The sequence below is a fragment of the Camelus dromedarius genome, chromosome 15 (assembly GCF_036321535.1).
Source record: "Camelus dromedarius isolate mCamDro1 chromosome 15, mCamDro1.pat, whole genome shotgun sequence".
Lineage (NCBI taxonomy): Eukaryota > Metazoa > Chordata > Mammalia > Artiodactyla > Camelidae > Camelus > Camelus dromedarius.
Window position 1 is genome coordinate 43,651,072 of NC_087450.1, and position 26,638 is coordinate 43,677,709.

At 43.8% G+C, this 26,638-nt stretch overlaps 1 protein-coding gene across 1 annotated transcript in view; it reads left to right on the plus strand.

Annotated features, from left to right (window-relative positions):
- ALK (ALK receptor tyrosine kinase) overlaps positions 1–26,638 on the plus strand; it is a 679,224-nt gene that overhangs the window by 486,132 nt on the left and 166,454 nt on the right. The window contains exon 5 of the mRNA XM_064494637.1: positions 6,606–6,733. Coding sequence (XP_064350707.1) covers positions 6,606–6,733 — 128 coding nt within the window. The remainder of the gene's footprint in view (positions 1–6,605; positions 6,734–26,638) is intronic.

A 26,638-nucleotide genomic window follows, 5' to 3' on the forward strand; every position in this document is an offset into this window, starting at 1 on the left:
CTTCCATTGTGGGCTGGTGGGAACCACATCCTGAATCAACCTACAACTTCGTTTCCATCCAAATCTGATCAAGGGCACAGACATCTAACTTCTGGGAGATTTTGAAGGGCAAGGAATAACAAAGCCAAGGCTACTTGGATAAAATACCCCACACCACATACCAAGTGTTATTATTATTACAGAAAATTAACTAGCAACAAAGGACTCTACGGTAAAATTTACATTGATCTGACATTTTTTTCCCTGCTATCTCCCATAAAAATGCTTTAAATGCAGGCTGATTTAATGGAAACAATAAAAAATAGTGCTGAATGGTTTATATTTGCTGCAGAATTACTACAAGGTCTATATTTTTTAAAAAAACTTGAAAGTTATGTGTATTTTTATCCTTTAGGATAAGATTAGGGAGAGAAGTGCAGTTGGCTTTTTTTTTTTCCTTATTGACCTAGACAAGCTCCCACAGGCTCAGTCAGCTCCTTATTTCTAACGGATCTTCACAGCTTCACACCTGAGTCCGGACAGTTGTCAAGAGAGAGTCTTAGCAAAGGGACATGTGGGGGAATGTCAGCTGTGTGGACTGAGCCTTGACAGTGTTATGCTCGGTAATAATAATAATGACTGAGCTCCGTGTGGAAAGGACATGGCTGATTGTCCAATTTATAGTGTTTCCATCATCCTTGATTCAGCCCCTGAGTTTGGCTATCTCGGCGACAGAGTTAGTCGCCACCTGACTTGACCCTATGACCACTACAGAACATGAGGATGACCACATCATTTAGCTTCAGGTCCCCAGCCATGTTCACCAGGGCCAGAAGTTGAAACAAAGACTCAGAAAGATGTGGTTTCTGACCTCAAAAAGCTTAAAAGGGGAATTTAAGATGGTGTTCATTAAGACTATGGAGTCACACAAACCTGGATTTAAAACTCAGCTAGGAAGCAGAATATGCAATGGGCTTCCAGTGAATGCTAACTGTGGTTGTTGACCATATTATTAGTGCTGTTGTTGTTATTATTGGCATTGCTGCTGCTGTTAATACTCATATTGTTGGTTATAAGTGGGCCCCTGTTGTAGAGAACATTCATGCCTCAGGTGGGACCTCTCCTAGTTGAGCACTGAGGTCCCCTCCATGTCTCAGTTACTATAATTCTTTGATTCCTTCTTTGGGTTCTAGGTTCATGGACAAAAGCTAATTTGGTAGCTATTTCTGTGGGCCTGCCCCTTTAAAGATAGGGCTTGTGGGCAAATGGAGAGTGAAGAGGTATATGATGACCCAACCCTGAACTTCTCTTAACTCCCCAAAGTCCCTAGTCCTTAGGTTCCTCCTAACAGAGAAGGCATCATTATCACTTGAATGAATGACAGCTAACGATAATGAATTGACATGAACTTTCAGATTAACTTAGCTCCACTACAATATAAATTTTGACCGAGAATGTCAGATTCTTGTCTTGTTTTACAGAAATCTGTTCATGCATTTGTCCCCTCATCCAACAAATACTTGTTGAGTGTCTGCAATGTATCAGGCACTGGAGACACACTGATGAATGATCCATCACCCTAGCTTTGAGGAAGTGGAGGTTGTGGGGAGGGTGGTAAGACATAGGGGACCTCCTTCCTGTCTCCCACCAGACGGAACCACCTGTTCTCCAAGTACACAGTCTGCATGCCCTCTGCTGATGTGCTCATGCCAGCCTCTCTTTCTGCATTGCCCTTTCCCCAGTTTCTGCCCCTTCTCCACGACCCATCCTCAGGTTACACCTCTGCTGATTGCTGGATCTGGGACATCACTTTGCCCTCTGTGTTTCAATAGCACCTAGTGCCTGTGCCACTCACTCAGCTCCTCTATGACTGCCATTCACTCTCAAATTCAGTATACTTTTTCTCACTAGTATGTAAGCTTCTAGAGTACAGAGCTAAATTCTAAATCCTTAGGATCCCCAGTGCATTTAGTATGTTATCTAGTGTGCAACAGTGCACCAATAAATACCTGAGAAGTGGAATTCAATTCAACAAGTTCTAATCAAAATCTTTTCACATCTTTTCACATGCTACGGGAAGATGCAAAGGTAAACAAGAGGATTTCCCTCCAAAGTGAGATGGGGGCCTTTAGAGGGTTCTAAGAAGAATGTTGATCTGCTATTATAGTCCAATCCTAATATATTTTGTTGTAGGGGGTGTTTCAACCTAATTTCTTTTAACTGAAAATTTTTTCTGGTTTAAGCAAAAGGTGGCTGCTATTCATACGTTGTTAATGCCTTTCTCACTTTCTTTTACCTGCATTCCTCTCCCACTTGAATCTCGTAAGTGAGTTGAGATGCAGAGAGTTTCATGGGCCAGTGCCATTCCATGAAAAAAGCTCTGGTCTTCTGGAAGAATAGCTCCCACTTATTGAGCCCCCAAGAAGCATATCCCTTTGTGTACATCCTCAGACAAATCCTCATAGCAGTCCAGCAAGCTAGACATTACGACCTCCACCTTAAAAATAAGGAAACAGGAGATGAGAGAAGTTAAATCATTTGACTTAGTCGACGCTGGGGCTGAGAATTGAATCTAGTCCTCCTGATACTGCAGCAGGTAAAACCAACTCAGAAGGGCATCCCATTGACTAGCATGTAGATTTGAGGGCTCACTTTTGTGAGCCAGCCCTACATCAACATCATGCCTATTGGAATATCGCACAGCAGTGGAGTACTACACATTCCTCTGTCTTGTCAACTGCCATTCATGGCCCTCAAGTGCTGTCAAAAAGTGCCCCTTCATTCTGGACTGAAAATAACTTGGTGCCTTCATTCTTTTGAGACACGGCTGCCAACCCTTCAGTCTCATCAGCAGCCTGCCTCACATCAGAAGTGCCAGGCAGTTTCCTATAAACATGTGGAGACTAACCTGGGATGGAGCAGTGGGAACCTTAGAGATTCTTTTTGGTTCCATGTCAGACTTTCTGATGATTTTTTAGTTTCCTGTGTGCATTTTCTGACAAGGTATTTCACTATCTGGCTGGCCTGTCTATCCTCAGAACTCAGACTGGTGATTCCCTGTGGCAATGCTAAGTAGACATACCCTTCTTTATCTCTGTGATTCTAGTGGTATGAAATGTGACCGAATGTACCAGCTGATTCATAGGTCACATTGTCTCCTGTTCTTGCAGTCTAGGAGCAATCATATATTTGATTTTAATCTTAGGTCTGCAGGTAGCCAAATGTGTGACCTCGAATAAGTCTCTCCAGTTCTCTAAGGGGGTGGAACTGAGTCTCTTTGGAGAAATACGTCTGTAATTCTTTGACTAATCATTCTTATTCCACCTTCTGTAGACTGTTATCAGTCCATTGCAGTTTCAGGGGTTACGGTAAAGTATTTTGTTGCTAGGACGCAGGTGATCTGCTAGAGAAATACAGGCATCAGATCAGTCTGAGACCTTGAAGAACGTTTAATTCAGTGGCCGCATTTTGCTAGTGAAGCAACTGAAGCCCAAGGAGGTACAGGGACTAACCCTACCCCATGCAAATCTAGGACCAGAATCTGGGACTCAGCTCCCAACTTAGTGGCCTTTGTATATACTACTTCCAGCCTCCAGGTATTATTCACAAACCAATTTATTCATTAATCATTCATTCACAAATCTAATTTATTAATTATGATGTAGCCTCTCAGCAAAAATATGTAGTCAATTTTTTTCTTAGCAAATTCACACAAAGTTGGAGACACTTTCTCTGGTTGAGAATACAATTAATCAAAAAACATCGAAAAAATTCAGGCATTCAGAGTAAAGTGACTTATTCAAAGTCATCAGGCAAATAAATGGTGGGCAGAGCCAGAACTGGAAGTGGAGAGCTCCAGAGAGACAACTGGAAGATAATGGATGGTGACAGGCTGTCCATACCGTGTTTCTGGCTTCCCGAAGCCCAGAAGGACTCCCGACACTGTCCTATTGATTGATTGAAGCACCAGTGCTAAGAGGGCCACAAATCCCAGCACGTGGTAACAAACAGCTGCATGTTTGTTTCTAGGAGACTCTGGGTTAGAACAAAACCTTTCCCCTTGCAAGCCCAAGTAGAGTTGCCAGCAGCCAAAGAGGAAAACAGGACCCTAATGAGGGAGTTTCATGACTACTGGAATGTAAGCAGAGAAAATGGAGGCAGACAGGAAAGAGAGCTTGGATTTGTTTTTCACAGGGTTTTTGCCATCTCTTAAACAAATCTGACCCTAGGTATAAGCCCTTTTTCAGTCCCAACTTCCCTGGTTACAAAATCACGTTTGGCAACTGCTCTGAAAGTTATTAAAGTTGAGGCAGTAAACTATGGGAGGCCAGAGAATTTCAGACAAAAGTTATTGCATCAGTAACTCAGAAACTAATTCCTAAAACTCTTGACACATTTATCCAGAGGGCTAGTGCCAATATAGAAATGGAAATCATTGTCAAGGGCCACTGTGTACCTGGAATTAAAATCCATCATTCCTCAGAGCAGAGAGCTACGATTTTGGAAGAATATGAATAGTCATGCTTTTCACCACCATCTTTCCTCAAAAATAGGGTCCTTTATTTTTCAGAAGAAGAAGAAAAATTCTGCTCTCTTTGTTTTTTTTTTTTTTTTTTTTCATAAAAACCCCTCATTTACATTTTCTTTTCAAATATGTTTTTTCTTTGATAGTCCCACATTTAAACAGAAAGTCCTCTTTTTCCTTACTCAATTGCACTGGTTTTATTTTGTATAGAAATCCTGCTGGGTACAGTAACAGAACAAACTTTACAACAGCAATAATCCCTTCTACAGCATCTATTGGGAAATTTCATACACTTTTATTAAATGGCTGAGGCATTGGCCCCAGTGATCTGAATTAACTACAGAAGAGCATGGAGAAGAAACAAAACTGCCTTCTTCATTCAGCAGACTCCCAACAAGGAGTTGAGCTCCATGGGCTGCACGCCCAGCAACATGGCAGGGCCAGAGACACAAAACTGCCATCCAGGAACACCCCACTGAAGACCACTGATTGCCTTAGGCAGTGCCTTCATCACAGAAAGTTAGCAGATGGAAAAGATTTGATGGGATCCAGTGTTAGCAAGCAAATAGAAAAATAGGCCCTCTGATTCACTGTTGAAGAATCGGCAATATCCTCAGTTTTAGATGTACATACACTTTCACCCAGGTTCTAAGAATTTGTCTAAGGCAATATTTACATAAGTACACAGGGCTAGTTTCAGCATGATCATAGAGAGGAAAAACCAAGAGCAATCACAAGTCATTAAAAATGCAATCATTGACCTGATCATGTAATTTATATTTATTGTCACATGACATACCATTGAGTGGCAAAAGTGTAGTCACAGAGAACATTGTATGCATGACCTTATTTGCATAAAACTGTAGCTAAAAAGCTGGTCATGGAGGTTTTCACCATGGTTGTCTCTGGATGAGCTTCTGGGTGATTTTTGCTTTCCTTTACCAACTTTTCTGAATGGTTGAATTTTTCATATTTTTTATAATGAACAGCATCACTTTATACTTGGGGTCGGACAATGCTTTAAAAAATTTTTTCAACAGAAAGCTACTCTTTCCCTAAGTTCCTTAGCACTAGTGTCATACCTAAGCCCAATCTAGTGGTAAGACCCTGTGAAACATTGTTATGAGTTCATGGGTGTAGCCATATGTCAAAACTCATCAATTTATACACTTTAATTCATCAAATTGTACACTTTTAGTACATGTGATTTACTGTATGTCAGTTGTACCTCAATAAAATTGTTTTTTAAAGGAAAGAAAATATGAAATAGTCTAGGTAATTTCCATTCTCCACACAAAATTGTTAAAATCACTATATATATATATTTACCCGAATCAATGTTGGAAAGTAAATTTGATGTTCCAATCAGTGACAGGAGGCTATTCCAAGAGGTTAATAGCCTGAGTGAGGTGTAAAAATGTTCATTTAGCTTATTCTCTGTTCTCCAATGGTGTCAGTGTCCTTGATTATAGATACATGCAGAACTCACCATTTGACCTGCTTCCTTCTTCCCTTTGCACCTTTTTGCAGAGTCCACATCAATCTTAGGTAACTTTTACCCCAAAATACATGCTTCAGTGCACTTTAATTTTCCTGCAGTAAATAAATGGCACTTGCTAGCTTCCCTTAAGTAACTCTATAGCAAACCTGAGGGTTCTGAGACTTGGGTATCAGATAAAATTCTAAAACGAAGCATTCATTCCAGAGATAATTATGAATACACTGATAAATGTTTTGAAGATGATTTCTTCACTCTTCTGGCAGCTTTGCTCAGGTATATATATATTCGTTTCCTGTAAGACTAGCTACTGAAATTGTCTAAAGGTCTGCAGTTGCCTAAAAAGTATGACAAAAGAAACACCAATAGCTATAGGAGGGTTAAGAATTGGGTCTCTGAGTTACCTGGACAAGAAGGAAACAAATGTGTGTGTTGCTGTCAGAGTCACCATCTTCAGAACCACTTACGGTTCCACTTCTTGGTACCCGTGAAGAATGTGGGCCCTAAAGTCAGTGCAGGGGCAGGACGACCTCTCTGCAGGTTAGGCCTGCTTCTTACCACTATTTCTGTATGCTTTTCCCCTCTGCTTTCCAATGCAACCAGTTGGACTGTGCTGCAAGGAAGAATTGGGCGCCCAGAAAACCCATTCCGAGTGGCCCTGGAATACATCTCGAGTGGAAACCGAAGCTTGTCTGCAGTGGACTTCTTTGCCCTGAAGAACTGCAGTGAAGGTATCTGAATCTTGACTTTCCGCTCCACTCCTTGGTATCTTGTTGTCTTAAGTGGGTCAATAACTTGCCACCGTGATTAGCTGATAACGTACACACTTATATAGAAGTCTACAGTGCTCTGGGGCTGATCCTGAATATTACCAAGTGTTCCATAGCCCAGAAGATCAATGTTCAAAGATTGAGTATAACATTGTATCTGCTTAACCTAAAACTTTATCAAACAGAATACAGCCTTTGTTAGATAACACATTAGCTTAACTTCCCTGGCTGCCACACGCTTTCAGCTATGTTTTTGTTTTGTTTTGTGGAAATTTTCAAATGTATACAGGTGAACAGAATAGTGCAATGAACCCCATATATCCTCAACCCAGTTTCAACAATTATCAACATTCTGCCGTTTTTGTTTCACCTATATCTCTACCTACTCCTCTCTCCACCAACTTGATAGTGATTATTATTTTACTTCTTTTTCCTGAGGTGAAACTTACAACTAAGTATTTTTAATGATTTGATTTAAGCTATTATTAAGGGACAATATGGGAAATGGTTATATGTGAATTTTTTTGCTTATTTGGTAAAAATCACTAGGGCATGGTCGACTTCCTTTTGTATAAGCCCAACATTGTGAATTTATTTCAAGATTTATTACCAAGAGAAGGCATCTCTCTCCTGAAGAGTAATTTGATGGGTTTTTTTGTTTTGTTTTGTTTTTGCCTTTGTTGCCAGGAAACTCTGAACTAAATGCAATACTTAATCACAATAATTATACCTGTGTAGTTTCGGGATAAGCTTATTTTCCCCTCCCTCTACAGAGTCTTTGATCTTCTATTCCTATTTTCAAGATCATATATAATATGTGTCTTTCACTAGGCATTGCTTGAAGTCTGATTAGTGAGCAGGATGAGATAGATCATTATTACATATATCTTCCCTTGATTCTTCAGAAAATCGAGGGTCATAATTATAAACATCCTTTATTGTTTCCCACATATGGAGTGTATGGGAGATGGGCTTGAATTATGCAAAGCTTCAGGAAAAAAGTTGCTTTCATGACCTCTATTCTGCTGTGCCCACCTCTTAGCTCCCACCTGTGCTGTGGAACCTGTGGTCTGGGAGGCCCAAGAAAAGAGTATGGACAGGAGGGAAGCCTGTGGTGTTCCCAGACTTAACTTCTCAATGTAGACTGTTTATGAACAACCATAAAGGCCCATAACACACAGCCATCTGTTGCATGCCGAGGTTTGGTTTTGCTTCTGGAGCTGGTGTACAAAAGGGACTCGCTAAGGTAGGGAGCCCACTGACCACCCAGCTCCTTACATTGCTGCAGCTCCTCATTCATTGCTGGTCTCGCAAGAACTTTCACAAAGTGGTTTTCTTTCCTTTAATCAAAACTGGTTTATGTGTGGGAAAAAGAAAAATCACCATAACATGATAGATTGAACTTTAGTTCAAGTTGAAAAGGTGGTTAGCCTGTGCTGTGAGGCACTGTACAAGAAACATGTGGTTTGGGAGAAAGCCAGGAGCTTGTACAAATGTTTCTGCACTCACGAACTTGGGAATTTGTGAGCGTCTCTGGACATCATCAATCCTCACAAATGTCAAGGGTCTGTGTACCGTCCAAAAAGAGGCCATGTGTTGAAATGGAGCCAGTTAACAGAAATGTGTCAGGGAGAAGATATCAGTTCCCAGAACTGACCTAATCTCATTTGAGCAATGTCAGGAGAAGGGACTAAGAGACTGCAAAACTCCAGGTATCAAGCCCAGCCACAAATACTCCTGCAAAGTTTCTTTGCACGTTTGAAGGATCTCACCCAGTGCATATTTTTCCTCCCTGACTCCTACAACTTCCTTTCACCTACAAAATTCTTCCTCCGTAGTTTGTTACATTTGCAATGATCTGTTGCACAGTTTAAAAGACCTGTTTCTTTCCTGCTTCTCTATCCTTATGAAACCAAGAGAGTTGACCTCTCTAAATTTCTCTAATGATCCAGAAAGTGTTTCTTCTGGCAGGACACTCTCTTAAGGAGGGAGAAAAGAATTCCACCTCTGATTCCCTAGGGAAAGTGGATTGTCCAAGAGACTTGGGAAGGTTCTCCTGTCCTAGCTCCTTCAGAGGCTCCAAGTCCAAGAACAGAGGGTCTCCATGAGGAAGCAGGTGTCCTCTGCACTCCTTCTCTGACTTGGAACCCTGTGGCCACCAAGGGATGTGAAGGGACCACTGTGGATGTGTAAGTCAGAGAGCACAGAAGTATAAAGTGGTCCCAGTGTTTCTTGAGACCTTCTAACTCTTCTTCCCATAATGGAACAAAATCAGGTGCACGTCAGTTGGTGTGGACAAATGGCAAACATAAGAAGCATCCTAAAACTACCCTCATATATTTAAAGGGAAGGAGTTGTTTTGGCGACATACCCATATCTATTTGATGTAGACAGACATCTGTGTTTTCTGAGGTCACTGCTTTAGTTAGGTCATGAAGGGGAGGAGCTAGGAGGAGAGAAGTAGTATCTTTGAGGGAGGTGAGGACTGGTGACATGTTACCAGGACTGTACATAGGTTTGCAGGATGTCTGGTCTACTTTCTATAGAACTCCACAGTCCTTCCTTGTCCCGCATGAAAAGAGGTGCCATTTTAATTCAACTGGAGAAGCCTTACAGGGGATGTTGTGACAGTTCTTGCATAGGAGAAGATATCTATTTGTGGGTGCCATCAGGGCAGAGGTCACACCTCTTTCCTTTCTGAATTCCGACACCTATCACAGCGTGTAACAGTTGATAGGTGCTCAGTTAATAATCAGTCACGGCTAACATCTGTGGAGCACTTGCCGCGTGCTGATCCCTTTCCTGTGTTAGTTATCTCCTGCGAGGTTTACAATAATACTGTAAAGTAGGTGCTGTTGTCCTCATTTTACACATGGGGAAACTGAATCTCACAGAAGTTTCTAAAGTTGCCATAGCCATTCAGCTAGGGAAAGGTAGAGTCAAACTCAACCCCAAATCAGTCTGATCACCAAGCCAGTATTTCTGTCCATTACCTTCTGCTGCCTTAGTGGAAGGTGTAAAGGCTGGGGTTTTACTTATTACTGGAAACCTTAGAATTATCTTTGCCTCCTCGTCTTATCCCTGCATCCCGAGGGCCAAGCCCTGGGCTCTAGGCTATTGGCTGTCTTGCTGTCTGTCTGCTGCTATCTAGATGCTACTGTTACTGCTTCTCAAATTTATCCTTCTGACTTCATTTCATTTTCTCTGCCATGTGCTTTATCCAGGCCTTCATATATGCATACTGGGACTTCAGCAACGGCCAACTGGTCTCCCTGATACCATTATTTTTCACACATTACCAGATGAATCTCCCCCAAATTCCCTTTCCTTGTGGCACTTCCATGAGCCTTTAGTAACTTCTTATTGTCTATCATATCAGAAATATGTGAACTAGAGTGGACCACCTCACTCATTTCCTGGGGCCAGGAAAATGATGGACTGGGGATCACCCATCTTGTTGATGGTAGAGCTGGGATTAACATCAGGACCATCTTGACTCTGACCTTGATATTTTCACCACTGCTCAATCCTGCCTGGAAAGCCCCAGTGTCTCTGCCTCATTTCCAAGGTCCTTTACAATCTGGCCTCTCCACACCTATCCAATGTCATGCCCTCCGTTCTCCCACACCTCCTGTTCTCGTGTTAGGCTGCGTTTCTATAAACTATGCCAGAAATAGCCTACTTGGTCCCAGGCCTTCCATTTTGAACACTGACTCATCATTAAAAATCCAACTTGCGGCCCAAACCCTCCAGAATATCATTCGCAGCTAAAGAATTCTCGGAGGACTTTACTCTTTGCATCTAAGTTTAGTAGCTGTTTTATACTTATTTCTCAATTAGTCATTTTGGCACCCTAACTTGAGTTTCAGAACCTTGTCTTACATTTCTTCTATTTCTCCAGGGGACAGTTAACACCGTGCTAAACACATAAGAAACACGATGTAAATACTTGCTGACCGACTGGTTCATCAATCAATTGATATATGCTGCTCCTGCTTTTATAACTTTGGGCCATTCCCCTACTACTCCCAAAAGAATGTAGCAGTGAGCAGAAATTACTTGGAAGAGGCTTCCCCCTCATCTTAAAAGAGCAGTATGTATACTCAGCACTGGTGGGAGGGCTGTCAGCCCCTAGAGACACGCATGTCCAGGCTCCCGGGGAACCCTTAACCCTTGCACAAAGACCTTTCTTCAGCAGAAAACCCAGAGCAATAAGATTGTGCAGGACACTCATCAGGGTCCTCATTTTCAGAGGAGCTGACGGGAAAACACATATCAAAGTAGGTAGCACTAGCATCTTGGAAAGGATTTGAAAAGGATCATTGTGCCTCTGAGCAGCTCATAAAGATGCATATTGCAGACATCCACCTAGCACCTTCTATGTGCCAGGTCCTTTTCTAAGCACATTGCATTCATTAACTCATTTAATCCTTACAGCAATGCTGTGAGATATGCATTATTATTATCATCATTCCCATTTATGGATGGGGAAATTGAGGCACAGAGACCTAAGAAATTTACCCAAAGTCTCACAGCTGATATTGGAATGGAGGCCCACTGGCTCCAGCATCCATGCTCTTAGCTACCACATATTGATGCTACCTATGTAAGGTCACTGCTGGAAAGGACCCCAGAAAGCATCTAATCTGGCTCCTTCATATGGAAATTGAATGCGCTGAATGCACAAATACCCAAAGATTTACCTTGAACTTTGACACACTAAATTACTGATTAGCCCAGTGTGCTTTCTACCTCCGTCTCATGGTTGTCAAGTTCTCAGTTTTTCCAGGAAACCAATTAGGAATTTCCCTCTCCCTGCCCAGATTTGTCAAAGGCAGTGTAAGTGGACCACCACCCCTGATCAACAGCGGGCCCTCATCGGTGAACATCAGGGAGCTTCAAATGGCTCCTGGGTAAGCCTGAATGCATTTTATTGTAGGTCACCAAGGTTCCCCTTCTCTTTCACGAGGATCCTGCTGGGGCGCTGCTTTTTTTTTGTTCTCAAACCACAGCCCTTGACACACCCTCCAAATCAGTTTTTATGAAATACTGTTTGAGAACCACTGGACAGTCTGATTTTTAACTCTCCTATTAACTCCAGCTTTTTGATCCCATTATTCTGTACTAGTTTAAAATGTGATAGCCAAAAATTGTTACATTAACCATACCTTCTTTAAATGATTGACTAAGCACAAGGCTGTTGTACTTGGAATATGGGACATTTTTACAAGTTAGGTTCTTATCACTGTGCCTGGCTTTGAGATGCTAAGTATGGAACTAGTATGAATGCTTCCAGTAAAAAATGTGTGGCATCTCCCAACCTTGTCTCCTCTCTCTCTTCTTACTTTACCAAAAACAATTATGGGCAGTGGAGGATGTCTTCCTTAGACCAAGAGGGGACAGGAGTAAATGAGAGACACTAAATGGACAGATTTTAATCTTCGGATAGCCATGTGGAACCAATTAGCCTCTAGAGTAGGCTCCAGAATCCAGCTGGGTAAAATGAGGGATAACCTCATGGGTTCCTGGCAGCCTGGCCCAAACTGGGCATTTTCTGTTCCAAAAGCAAGCAGCGCCACAGCAGGATCCTCAGTCTGTGCTTGTAAAACCAAGATTGCTATGGCACTCTGTCTTGGGGCTGCCAGCAGAAAGCTCTGTGTGTAGCAGACTCGTCCATCCAGCCATCCATGCATTCACTCATTCATTTGACAGACATTTACCAAGTGATGCTAAACTGAATACGTAGTGACACTGATATAAATTTGTTTCTCTTCTGGAACTGGGTTTTGGTGTGGTGGCTTTAAGATCTCCATTCTACTTGGCACAAACACTGCTCTCCAAAGGGCATTCCTGACTTACATTTAATTTGCACTGGAGGTATTGAATAGGTGTTTTATTTGTAGGATGTCTTCTGCCAAACTAGTTGCAATAGGCGTTTCTCAGAAAGACCACACAATGAGCAATGAACCAGCAATCAAGGGATTTAAGTCCCCTTTCCACCTCTTATTTCCATAGACTAGCCAACTTTGTAGATCAGAGGGACATTAAAAGTCTCCTCCAGAACTGGCACACTGATTGTTTTTTAATTTAAAATAGGAATAACAGTGTATCAGTGGCTGTCCTGAAATTGACCTTGTGAGGATAAACAGAGAAGAGGGCTGTGGAGATATGTTGTAATGATGCCCTGAGCTACCTGCTTCTCTGGCCTCACCTGGCCTGAAACCTTTAAAAATGAAGCTGCTCCCTCTCTGCCTCTTGGTTTCTCATGGAGAAACTACTATTCACAGAAATACATGGGCTCTTCTGACACCTCCTGCAAAATGTTTCATGTCAATGATAGCCAAATGTCAAGCGGGTGATGAGAGCCACAGCACTGCCAACCTGACACCAGCACCAGGGGGCCCACCACCTGGGTTAGTCACTTCAAGGGACTGAATCAACTCTGTGGTGGTGGGAGCTATAGCTTGGAAGGAAAAGCCAAGGAGAAATTGGAGCCACAGCGTAGTGTCCTCGCTGAGTTCTGATTGTGTCCTCCAGGTAGAGGGTGAACCCCGTTTACCAAACATGCTCCTTAACACCCTATTTCTAAAACATCTCGCCCATAATTATCTGTGGACTGTACTGTTTAAAAGATAAGCATTAAAATGAGGATTTCATCTAGCCAAGATACACTCATATTTCCCCAGACTCCTCCCCACCTCAAGCTTTTTCTCCAGCTATGCCCCCTCTCCCTCATTCCTGATAGCTGCCTCTCCCAGTCCTGTACTTCTTTCAAATCTCAGCTCAAATACTATTTTCTCTAAGAAGGCTCAGCTCAGAATTAGGGCTCCATATATTTCTGTTTTAGAATGGCCTACTTCTTTCCAGAGTTATTTATGTGTCTTGCTCAATAGATGCTAGGTTCTGTTTTTAAAAAGACCGTGTCTTTTTGAAAAATCTCTGTATCCCAATTAACAACTAACAGTGGTTTTCCCACGGTAAGGACTGAATAAAGGTTTTCTTGTTATGATGCAAAAGAGAGATTACAGGCTTTGGAATCAAACAGAATGAGTGTGGAATTCCAGCTCCATCCCTTACCAGAAGAGTGGTTTTTTATCCATGAGTTTGGGTTTTCTCAAATGGGGCTAGTAATATGTCATTATAGGTTTGTTTGGAAATTAAGACTGATGTTGTGTGTAGAGCCCCAGCACAGTGCTTGGCACAGTAAATACCATTGCCTTCTCTCTCCCATGTCCCCTGGTTGAGCCAAGTTACCTTATTCTGGAACCAGGACTGAATAATTCTGCACAACAAGCCCAGGGAATATGTTTGCAAGTTCACACCCACTTTTCACTTATTTTTTGTTTTAATGTATTACCTTTTTAATAACATATTTTATTTAATTGTAAATTTATAGAATTTAATTTTCAATAATAACTGTTTACCAGCTAGCTCACAAAATTCCTGAAAATTTAACAATCAGCTCTTGCCAGTGAGTACAAGTTGGCTGTAGTCCACCACGGCACTCTTTCCTTCCCAGATTGCTTTCTCTAGATCCCAGACATTATATCATCTTATTCATAAACATTTCTGCATACCTCTCTAAAAGATAAAGACTCAAAAAAAAAAAAAAAAGAACCACAATATCATTATCACACATAGCAGTTTTAATAATAATTCCTTAATATATCCTAAGAGTTCTCTCTAACTGGAATCTAAACCGAGTCTACCTTTCACTTTCACTCTGGGCCTTGTCTGAACCACTGGGGCCAAGGAGGAGGTTTCCCCATTTCCAACAGAGACCCTGACAGCCCAGATCTACATTCTGATTTCAAAGGCAGCTGCTTCTCTATGCTTTTATCTCTGATAAAGTCATTTTTTCCTTTGTGACCAGGTGCACAGAATCCATTGTGCCCCATAAAGGAGAGGGACTGTTTAATCCTATGGGGATGGTTGGAGGCCAGCGAAGAGCCTAAAAGTCCTTTGACCTGCCTATCCCACTGTTTCCTCAGGCAGATGAAGCATGGAGTCTAAAACAGCCAAGCTCCCAGCGGGTGGGACAGAAACGCACTTAGTCCGCCCCTCCTTCCCCTGCTGATGTATAGCTGCTGTTGGCAGACTACCGTGCTTTGGAATGGCTTACTCATAATCACTAATAAAGCCAGTTAGAAATGCCCCGAAAGGTGCTTAGGAAAAAAATGATTGCTTAGACGACTGTTTTAAATATTTGACCATAGAAAATCACCCAGAAATGGGGGCAGACACAAAAGGGTTTTAAATATAAATAAATAAGGAACCAGTGTGCTGAGGTCATTGAACTCCCAAAAGAAAATTACTTTCAAATTACAACTACATAAAAGAAATAATTGAAAAGATTAATCACACTAAAATAATTGGTCTATTTTACAAGTAATTTGGAGCAATATTCAGTCATTGACATCAATGTCTAGTAGTAAAATAGTAATGAACTTCATTCTCTGACTAATGTATTTATTTTATTAATGGTACTAAATGGTGTTGTTACTGCTTATAAATATTTCATAACTTTTAATTCATTAAAATGTTCAAGGAATTTCCAAAAGTATTTATTAGTTTTAAATCATCCTTAGTATTCAATATGCGATTGCCACTCCGTCTGGGTAATTTAAAAAATTATTGTTTTGGGTAACGGGAGTCTCTTTGAATGTGGAGGATTAAGCCCCAGTTATTAATGAGACTCTCGCTCCAGCTGGTGATGAATGAGGGGCTTGGTGAAGCTGTGTTCCCTCTTCGGGTCTCTAAGGCCTCTCTGTAGCCATTCCTTAAAACCTGTGGCTCCTGCGCAAACAGGGTGCACCCAGATAAATTAATTCTGGAGATGATCAGAGAAATGTCACCTTAGACTTCAGTTTCAATCCACGCCTCACCCATACCTTCTCCATCTTCCTGAAACAGCTGACAAAATTGGTGTATTCCAACCTCGCCTCCTCTGTTTCTTTCCTTCTTTGATAGGGGCCATAACAAGTGAAATGGGGGAAAAATGCAACAGAAAGAAAAGCAAAGGACACCACATCATGAGTAGTGGGAGGAGGATAGACTATGCATAAAGGAAACGTGGATTTGAGTCCTAACTGAGTTGTTTAGGTTCTGCGTGTCCATTAAATCCTGCAGTACTAGATCATTCACCTGTTGAAATGAAGACAGTGGTACCTGCCCCAAGGTCCGTGTGGGGTTTGAATATGTTAGTGTCTGTGCCTACGTGACACCATGCCTGGAACCTAGTGAGGAATCAAACAGGGTTAGTTCTACTCTTCCCTAAGTCCAAAGAGTGTGTCCTGGTGGTGGTGGGGTCCTGTGGTCTTGGCAATGGTTAATTAACCATGATGCATACAATTAGTATGAGTCATCAGGAAAAACCAGACAACAGTGAATTGTACAACTCAGGGGACTGGTGACGTCTAAGGAAGTTCCCTGGAGAAGGGACAGGATGTCTCTGCTCTCAGCACTCTGCCCCACAGATCTGGGATCAGGCTCGCTGCACAGCGTCCAGAGCCTTGTCCACACAGGTAATGGCTAAAAGCATTTGTCTGTGGGCAAATTGGGTGGGGCCAGGATCCAACCAGTGGCTTGAGGTGAAGTGGAGCCACTTGGACGCTTGTACCTCGAGGATATATAGTGATTTTCGGGAGTGTCCAAACCCACAGAATCAGCATGGTACATCTTTCCTGATGAGAGTGAAGGGACATTTTATATTAAAACTACCAGGGCACTATATTATATATTGGGCTCCAATGCAAGCAAGCTGCACGCGAATTTAAGATAAAACATAGGCTTAAATACCTTTCCTGCTTGTAGTGATACCCCAGATTCACCCCTCTCTGCCATTGGGAGAACATAAAAGGGCACACTGGTGAAGCACCATTCCAGGGAGACAGAGGACACTAGTAAGATAAGGAGGTGCAGCCACTCCAGGATCACCCACTGGAAAGCTGGTGCCAAAGGGAAGGTGTCCTCTCAGTGCAAGCTACAGATGGGCGGAATGACAGGCAGAACCCAAGTCACACTGGAGACCAGCAGTGGGACCCTAAGCTACCAAATGAGGCAGAGAAGGGCTCAGTTACTAAAATTTAGGTACCAGGCCAGGGCCAGACTAACCAAATATTGGATTGCAAAGTCCCCTGTGCATTGGCCTCAAGCTTCTTAAATTTCCCAAAGGACAGAATTGATCTGAGTTGGTTTTGTTTTGTTTTGTTTTTGTTTGAAGGAGGGTACAGGGAGGGGTACTAAACCTTTATCTGAAGATCTAGGGGACGTTTTACTTCCTCTCTTCTCAGACCCCTGGACAGAGCCCCTCCCCCAAGGCACTTGAGAACCATATGGCAAAGCCCTCTGGAGTGGAGGACTGTGAGCATGGGCTCAGGAGCCATTGGCTCACTGTTGGGCGTAGACTGGAAGGATAAGACCCTGCACTGCCGGGATGTGATGCTTTTATCTTTTCACTCATGGTTGTTTCGCGGTTTGGATCATTCTCTCTCAAGTGATGCCATGAACATGGTTTTTATGGAACTTTGGCTAGCCTTCTTTGTTTTGATTTGTTTGGGGAGAAAACACAGGTATCGGTTGCTCAGCAGCTGCCTGGAAAGCCTCACAATGCAGTTTGCAAACCACAGGGCGGGGGTCTCTGAAATCCCTCCTCACTCAGCTCCAATGTTCTCAGATTCTATGAGCAATATGGGGGTGGATGTAAAGTCTTTTGGCTTTTGCTTCTTTTGCTTTTTCATTTAGCTCTTAGCCAGCATTTTGTGTCTATAAAACGCTTAACAAACATTGACTAATTACCCCTCATTAATCATTCATGCAACTGGTAGACCAGGGTCTTATCATTTCCTTCAAGAACACCGGGGTAATATCCTGTCTGAATCCCAAGTCACACGCAGCAGGGTGATGGGGCCGTCACGGCAGCACTGGGATCCTCCTGAGCTCACTGGGGGAGTGGGCCGGAAGGTGGCACAGGCTCTGTGAGGCTACAACCCCACTAGGACACCCTTCTGCTCTAATGAACAGGAAGGACAAGTCTCATTGCCAGCCAGTGGCTGCTGAGAGGCAATAAGCCTTAATTAGAGGCTTCTTCCTGGAAATTCACATGGACATAATAAGTCCGTTGTCTTAAAAGGCCCAGAGAGGTTGAATGCCTCAACTTTCTTTTGCTTTTATAAGCTGATCCTTTCAATCGTTTGTGAAACATAAATATAATGAAAACATTGGCTCTGATGCGCTCCCCAGTGCTACAGGGACAGGCAGCCCAAGTCTAGGTCAGGAGGCAGCCTGTCTGTGTGGGTTTATGGCTTAGGAATGCAGAGCAGGACTTGACGAATGAGCTGTCACAGCTGGGAACAGCAGTAGAAGGGACCCCCGGAGAGAGTCACTTTGGTCACTGGGAAGGCTGGGAATGGAGCAAGCTCCATGCACCCAGTCCCCAGAGGTCGAGGAGAGCCTGTGAGTAGCCCTAAGCCTCTGTCCCATGGACTTGGGCCTGTGAGTGTATAAAGCTGATTTGAGAAATGCCTAGAATTACATTATGTGGATTAGAACAAAAGCAGAAAACTACAAGGAGAAATGGTGTCCGTTTTCCTTCTTTTCTTACCATCTGAGGACAAGTATCTTTTTTCTTATTAGTGCACAGACACAAACTTTTGCTCCCTGGCTGTCACATGCTCTCTCTCTCCTCTATCCACTAATGTCAGAGGCCTGTTCTCTGCCATTCTTCCCCTCCTCTGGCCCTTCCCCATTCCTTTCTCTCCATCCCTTACCTGTGGCTATGTGTAACACCAGAGCATCTCCTCGATTCAGATTCCTGTCATTTCTTTACTCTGTGTTAATAATAAGTAAAGACAGACAGATCGTTTCCCTTCTCAGATGTTTGTTTTGGCATCCGGTGGACAGCCTCTCCCTACATCCCCCCGCCCTCAGTCTCTCTTCCCTCTGTCTCTCCCAGACTCTGGATGTCTTTGTCTTTGTTTTTCTATTAACCTCTTCTCTTCTCAACTTTCTTCCTCTCCTTGAGAGGGGAAGAAAACTGAGCCATGCAATGGCCATATGATCACTGTGGCCACCTCCATTATCAGTGTAGCCTGCTCTGCACTCACTCTAGGCACAGGCCTGAAGCCCCACACTCGTGGACAGCAGCTGAAACAGTCAGTCTGGCCACACGGGGGGCACACATGGAGTCTTCTCATTCCTTCCTTATTCCAAACGTAGATTTTTCTCCTCTCCTCCGTTTTTCCCTTCTCCTGTTTTTCCTCCATTTCTTCATATACTTGTCATTCTTTCATTAGAAGACCTCACCTCCCCACACACACGTGTGCATACACACACACACACACACACACACACACACACAGAGGCGCATACATGCTCATGAACAGTGAAGGCTTTTGTGGGACATTTGGACGTGATGATCCTAAAGAGAGCCTCAGGGGCAAAAGCACCATCTTTAGTTAAGAGTGAGGTCTTACCTCAGACTGGAGTCTTTCCTGGTGTCAATCACTTGGCAAAGGCAAGGATCTAGGTAGATGAGAGGGTCTGGCATTTTCCTCTGGGGGTCAAGAAATGGAATTGGAGTGATCTCTTGGGTTGTGGAGCTGAAGTTGCACTCAGCACATGAGAATACACTAGAAGCTGGGAAGGAGAGGCTTGGGAAAACTCTCCTCTCTCCTGAGGTCAGCAAAGCACAGAATCCAAATTCATGGTTCACACCTGAGGTTTTCTCCCTCGCCTTTCCCAGTCTTTAGGAAAGTCGTGTTGAACATTCCAGCTTACCTTGGTTGTGCTCCAAGAGTTTTGTTTGGGGGTTAGCCAGGGTTTTAAACAGTTTAAATATCACTCTGGAGACCAGATGGAAGATGGCAGTAGTGATCCACAAGATTCTCCAAGGAAATGACAAGTCTCAGAAAAACAAGGGAGGAAGGGAGGGAAGAAAAGAGGACAGGAGGGAACAAAGGCTGTGTGGTGTAGCCACTGCCCCCACCATGAAATTCTTCTGTGCCAAACTTGGAGGTTCTGAGCTTGCATCGATTAAGGAAGGTGCAATCTCTCTGCCTGGTATCTGTCCAGATGTATAAACTGGGCTCCCCATTTCCCCACCGCCTAGTAACTGGACTCCACAACAGAAATCCAGGCTTCCGGAACCAAGGCTGGAGACTTTATTAAAGAACCCAAACTCTTTGGGCTTTTTTTAGTTGTAAAAAATCTTTATTTGCATTTCCATGTTATTGTATTATCAGGAGCAACTTCATGAGAAGCTCTACTGACATGTGAGCTTCCCCCATCTCTACTGGTTGGTTGTTGCTTTTCAGAGACAAAAAATAGAAAAAGGGTCACACAGTTACCATTTGATGGGCTCTTTTGTCAGATGTAGAACTCCTCCCACCACACCCCCAACCCCAGCCCTGGGGTCCCATGCAGATGACTCCATTAAGTGGTGTGAGTGGTAGCCCAAGGCTCTGGCCACAGAGCTCTGGCAAGGCTTCACAGGACTTGGGTGGATCACCCAAGTCCCACAGCCTGTTTGACTTCTGCTTTTTTGCAAGCCTTACACCTCATCTCTGCATCCCCAGTTCTTGGCTCAAAGCCTAGCACACTATGGGGGTTCCGTGAATTTTTGTTGAGTGTTGAATGAGTGAGCAAACAAATGAATCAAGAGAGAGAGGTGAGGAAAGTGTCTATGAATGCAAAGCAGAGTGGAAAATTGAGATCAGCAGATAAAAATTGTAAACAAGGCAAATGTATCAATATCTCAGGTGGTTTCAGATGCCATTTTAGGGGGACGCTCTACTTTGTAAGCATAGGCAAAGACAAACACACCCCACAGTATAAGCTTAAATTCCAGATTCTCCCTTGCCAAAATACTAATAATGACTATTATTGTTAGTATTGCAAGAGTAGTCCCTCCAGTACACACCATCTAGAAACTTCTTCCCTGGGTCCCCAGCATTGCCAGAACTACCCAGGCTGGTGATCAGCAATGTACTCACCTCCATGTGATTTGCTTGAGGTAGGACTTGGCCACCGCTCTGCGGATGTTACAGGAAATCGAACAGCAAATGTACTTGTAGTCACTGTATTCTACCAGCTCTCTTGCCTTCTGGGGCTTCAGCTAACCCTACAATTCTTCACTCTTGAAAATCATAAGTTTCATATAATTGAGCATCTGTACAGGGTCTAAAGGAATTTTTTTTGTCTTTCTTCCCACCATCCCTCTAATTTTACGGATTAGCACACTGAGGCCCAAAGAAGTTAGGGCTCTAAAATTACCAAATGGCCAAGTTGTGACTTTTTACATCCTATTCTATTTTTCCTTCCATCTCTCCCTGCTACTACTCAGCATTGGAAAGATTAGAAGATGACTTTAACATCTATGTATGTCTCTTCCCCACTCCCCAGGAAGCCCCATCCCAGATCCTCACCATTCAGCATGCAGCCTGGCAAAGACCAGATGCTCAATCAGTGGTTTTAATTGAAAGAAACGAATGCATGGCATCCTGATAAAGCATTGAATGGGTGATAAGCATACTGGAACCTTATATCTCAGCTTGTATTTTCAAAGAGAGGGCCAGGCACACTTAGCCCAGGAAGAGGGCACACCTAAGAAGAGAGCTATGGCTGGGAAAGAAAATCCAGGCCAGTTATGATGTAAGAGAATCATTCCATTGGAAAGGGTTTTAAACATCACAGAGAGGATGTAAATTTTGCAATCCACGTGCAAAAATTAAAAATTAAACTTAACTTGGCTCGTAGAAGAATGCCCCCCCCCCATTTCCATGTATGACAGACAGCTTAATCTAAAGTCAGCTCTGAACAGGAATTTTCTTTACCCCTTTTGGATAGTTCAGAAATCTCCCCTTTGCCCTTCCCATTCCTCTGGAAAGCAAGTAAAAATGGGAAGACTTCTGTGCCATCTGGTAATGAAAGAGCCATCCACTCTGGCCTCCCCCAAGAGACTTGTTCACTCCCTCTTGGTCTTTGGCCATCGGGCCAGGCCCGTGAGTGTGGCTGAAAGAGTCCTTGGTTGCAGGCCTTCTGGTCCACATGGGTCACTCCAGCTCCATCCACAAGCCTCCACAGCTCTGCCCATACCCTCTCAGCTACCTCCAGGCCCCTCAGGGAGACACTGAGACTCCTGATGCCCTCCCATGCTGCTCTGGGTTCAGGGCCCCCTTCTGCCCTCGCCCTCCCAGCTGCCCCATGCCACTCTCCTCGCCCTGCTGAAGCAGCCCAGCGCTAATCCAGGTTGCAAATCCCCTCAACATTTCTGGTCTTTGTCTCTTTCCCATGCCCCAACCAGACCAAGTCCCAGGTAGGAAATGCACAGAGCTTGTTGCCCCAGCAGAGCTACTCACTTGCTCTCCTTTTCTAATTGTCTCTTTGTTCCCAATCTGTGGGGTCTATTCCCCACCGCTGAACGTTCTGCCTCACTCTGCGGTTTTCACCAGTGTGGTTTAAGGCCTGTGTTTGGGGGCCTTATCAGTTCTTGGTTCCACATACTCAAGACTCAATTTTTTGACTCCAAGCTCTGGTTCACCTTCAAAAAGTCCAGATCTTACTGTGGAAAAGCTGTATGTTCAAGTGTATCTGCACTCCCTCCTCCAAGGTAGTGCCTGGAGAAGGCAGTGGCAGCTCTCTAAATGGAGGAGGGTGAGGGAGTGGGGCTACAAAACTCAGGAAAAAGAAACCTCAGATGGTGTTTCAAAATATTCTCATATTTTGAATCATAATTATCATAATAATAATAATATAGTCATATTATCACACCCCCTGACTCCAGTTGTCTGGCTGTGCCTCCAGCTGAACCATCCCCAGGGAGAGCTATCAGTGCTCCTTTATAAGGGCCCTCATGGGAAGAGTTCCAGCAATGACTTTCATAGGAGAAAAAGAACTCTAAATATTTTAAAGTTCTAAGGTGTTCCAGCTAACACTCACTCCTTCTGGGTGTGGGTTGTGGTCCTGAGTCTGGCTCGGAGCCTCACAGAACCGTGTGTGTGTCTCTGTGGTTCACACCATAGTCTCCCCTGGCAAAAGATCATGACCTAAGGCAAACCCAGCCTGGGCTCTGTGATGGTCAGATTTGTTTTTTGGAAGCACCTCTTCATCTTTTTCCTGCTCAAGATTCCTATCACCTGTAGAGTCAAGTTCAAAGAACTTAAAGCCTTCCTTCTCTGCCCCGATCTGCCTGCCCATCTTGGCTTCTGACTAAATCGCACACTCCTGCCCACCAGATCAACAAGCTGTCCCCTGAAGAGGTCAGGGATGGTTATTCCACCGGTCCTAGCCCCACCTGTTCATCAGGGACCCTCACAACTCTCATCTCATCCCACAGCAGCATCTGGGAGCACTTCCCACAGCATCATCATTTAAGCTGCTCATTTGGCACTAACTGGCCTTAGAGCATCCACTCCTCATGGCTTCTCATAGAAAATTACTTCATTTTTAGTACTAGTCTATGTTTTGGGTAGAGTCTGCCCACTCTTGATTCATCCAGCAGCCATGAAAATGAGTTCCTGCCCATCTAGATGGTACGCTCTCTGAGGACAGTGCACCACAGTGAAAGAGCTTAGAGCCGCACATAACAGTCACCTAACTCAGCCTCTCTAAGCACTGGTTATTTCTTGTGGTAAAACAAGAATCATTACAATGCCAACCTTACAGGGATGGACTTGGACTCAGTGAGACAACCTGTGTTACAAATTGGCACAGGAAATTTTCCAAAAATTCCCGTCCTTCTTTCTCTTTAGAGTTCTGTATTTCCTCCCCCTTCCCACTCCCACTCACCAAAATGTGTCCCACCAGCTCACACGATGGTCCAATGCCTAAAGCATAAGTTGTCCTCAATAAAGATTTACTCAGTGGATGAAAGATAAAGGGATGAATGAATTAACAAGAACAAATGACATGTTAGGACGGCTCCATTCCCACGCTCTCTATTCTACCTTCCGTCTCCACCAGAGCAGCCTCACCCAGCCTCTGGGAGGCCTCCAGACCACTCTCCTGAGCCCCAACTCTTCCTCATTCATTTTGCTAAGGAAGAAGTTGGCAAGGATCCCTGATCTGGCTGTGGTTTCCTTGACAGTGAAAATCAGGGCACATGTGAGGAATGATCGTTGGCTCTTCCCTCAAGGACAGTGTGTCCTTCAGAAAGAACTGGCAGGATTTCTGTCAGAGCTAATGCCCTCTCTGTGCAAGTGTGCTAGGGGCTTCCAGCTTTCCTAAGCAGTGATAGGAAGCCCGCGGCAAGCCAACCTTGTTAGCTGGAACCTTCCCCAGCGTAGCACCTGCCCTGGTTCTCAGAAATCACCATAGCTTCTCACACTGCTCCATTTCCCTTTCCAGGAGGGAAAAGGGAGACAGTCCTAAAACCGAAGCTGTCTCAGCCATGAGACAATGTGATCATTACCCAAGCTGGGCATTTCTGTTCCAGGTCTGAGAACACCAGGTGTCTGCCATGGAGATGAAGTAACTGTCTTAGACATATGAATCTGATGGAAGGTCTCCCTTTAATTAATCTCTAATCATGAAAGACTGCAATTCAATGTAGAACATTAACTCAGTAATATTTATTTTTCCCATTTTGAATCTCTGTTTATGGCCCATAATGAGGGACTGGGAGGTTGGGTGACATTTTTAAGGGCTCAGATTTTTCTTGCTCCCAAGATAGGAGGAAGAAGGTCTCATAGGCGAAGGGATGTTAGTTTGCAGCAGCATTCCAGCTAAGGTATTATATTCTCCTGATGCTTTTCACAAACAGAAGGAGGTATTGCAATCTGGTTTCTTCTATACTTTTCTTAATAACTTTTCTGAAGAGATGACTGAGCCTGAATGGTTGACTCAAATTATACCAGCTTTCCAAGCATCCTGCTTTCAGAGGTGGGAATGATGAATTGAAGAGTTATTTATTTCTGTTTTTAAAATGTGTCCATCAAAGAGGTCCCTGGGCTTGTGTGCAAAGATCAAAAGACACAGTTCCCTCAGAAAAATAGACTAGGTAACCTGTATGTAGGCCAAGCCAACTATAGTGTAGACAACCATCAAACCTGGCCCTTAGGTTCAGAGGTGGTAGTGGTCCAGCAAGTTCATTGACCTAGAGGACATGTCCCAGTGGAAGTGAAGGTTTCATGAGGGTGTGAGAGAGAAGGACTCACACTTCCACTTGTACTTTCCAGTCAGGAGACCAGCCTCTTTGGGGCTGAGCTCAGAGAGGTACCACTCCATGGAAGAGGCTGTGCCTCCAGTTCCCTGGATATACTGTTTTCCAAAAAATAGCCTAGCAGTGGTGAACGAAGACCCCCTAGGAATAAAGAAGCCGAAGTGGGGTCTGTGCTCCCAGAAAAAAGACATTCCCAGAGCCATTGATTTATGATGTTGTACACACCCCAGGCTCCTCCTGAGAAGAGATCCCTGAAACCCCACACTCTTAGAAAAAGGCTCAAGACATCCAGGAAGAAAGGGAAACAGACTAACCCACTTCTACTCAGGACCCTTGGAGAGTGGAAGAGGCAGGTGCAAAACAAAGGAAAGAGGAGGGAAAGGAAAGGGAGAGGAGGGTAGGCAAGGCATGGCTGTTGATAAAAGCATTCAGAGAAACGTCTTTCCCTTTTCCACACAAAATGGTGGTGATGTGTTGAAAATACTGGCTAGAGAGTTCATTGTTGTGGTCACCCATGTAAATGGGAACCAGTAGAAGAGAAATTATGTGCCTAATGCTTTCATTCAGTGTGGTTTTATTATTGTTTTAGGGGAGGTTGGGTTTTTTGGTTGTTTTGTGGTTTCTTTTGGCATCCACTGTTTATGCACCATGTTACGTCCTGGGAAATATAAATATAAATAAAAATGAAACCAAGTTTCCTGGCCTTAAAGAGTTCAGTCTAGTGAATAAGAAGACAGGGAAGGAAGCAGTTACAGTTCAGGGAGGTGAATGCAGATAAAGTTGCGTCACAGCGCCATGGAAATACGGAGGATGGAGTGACTGACTCGGGCTTGTGTGAAGACAATTCTACAGAGCTGTAGAGGGGAAACGTAGCAGAAAAGCACAGAAATTCCCCCCATCTCCTGAGACCCAGCCAGCTGCAGGCTGCCTCCTAGACCCTCCTTCCCTCCCCGAGTAGAATTGATCCACTCCACTTGCTGCAAACACACCCCTCCTGTGACAGTTTTCTCCACACCTTGTCACACATTAAACACTCTGCTTCCTCCTAATATACTGCAAACTCCTTGCACACAAGGGCTTTGTTTTGTTCATGTTTGCATCTTTAGCACCTAGACTAGATGATGTAGAATATTGTGGGTCAGATTGTGGGTTGCTAATAAGTGTTTGTTGGAAGGAAATAAACAAGGAAGAAAGTGAGGAAGGAAAGAGGAAGAGGTGAGGGAGAAAGGAAGGAAATGAATTTCTTAAGCTTCCAGCACTTATTTCCATAAGTGCTCCGTCATTTTCCTGTATTTGGCCTCCTTCCAGTGCCGCCTCCTCCAGGCCTGTCCCTCGTTCACCCACTCTCTTCTAATTCTCACCCCCCATCCTTGCCTGTGCCCTCCCTCTCCCTTGCCAGCCACAGTCTCCCTTTCTCCGTTTTTCCTCCTTTCCCGCCTCTTCACTCCCTGTCTCACCCCTGGGCCTTTGTGTCCTTTCTCCATCCTTCTCTCCCTAATTTTCCATTACTTTAGTGGGTCAGGGGTCTGATACAAATCATGAAAAACAATGAAGTGAGGGAAAGGATGAGCCCAGTGTAATTTGTTTTCAATCTTCTTAGACCTTAGGTCAGTGAGAAACAAAGAAGAACCTGGGCTTGGTGCCCCCACAGCCTTCACTGTCTGGGGTCACTGGCCGTGGACAGACCACAAGATCCGACGATCACAGGG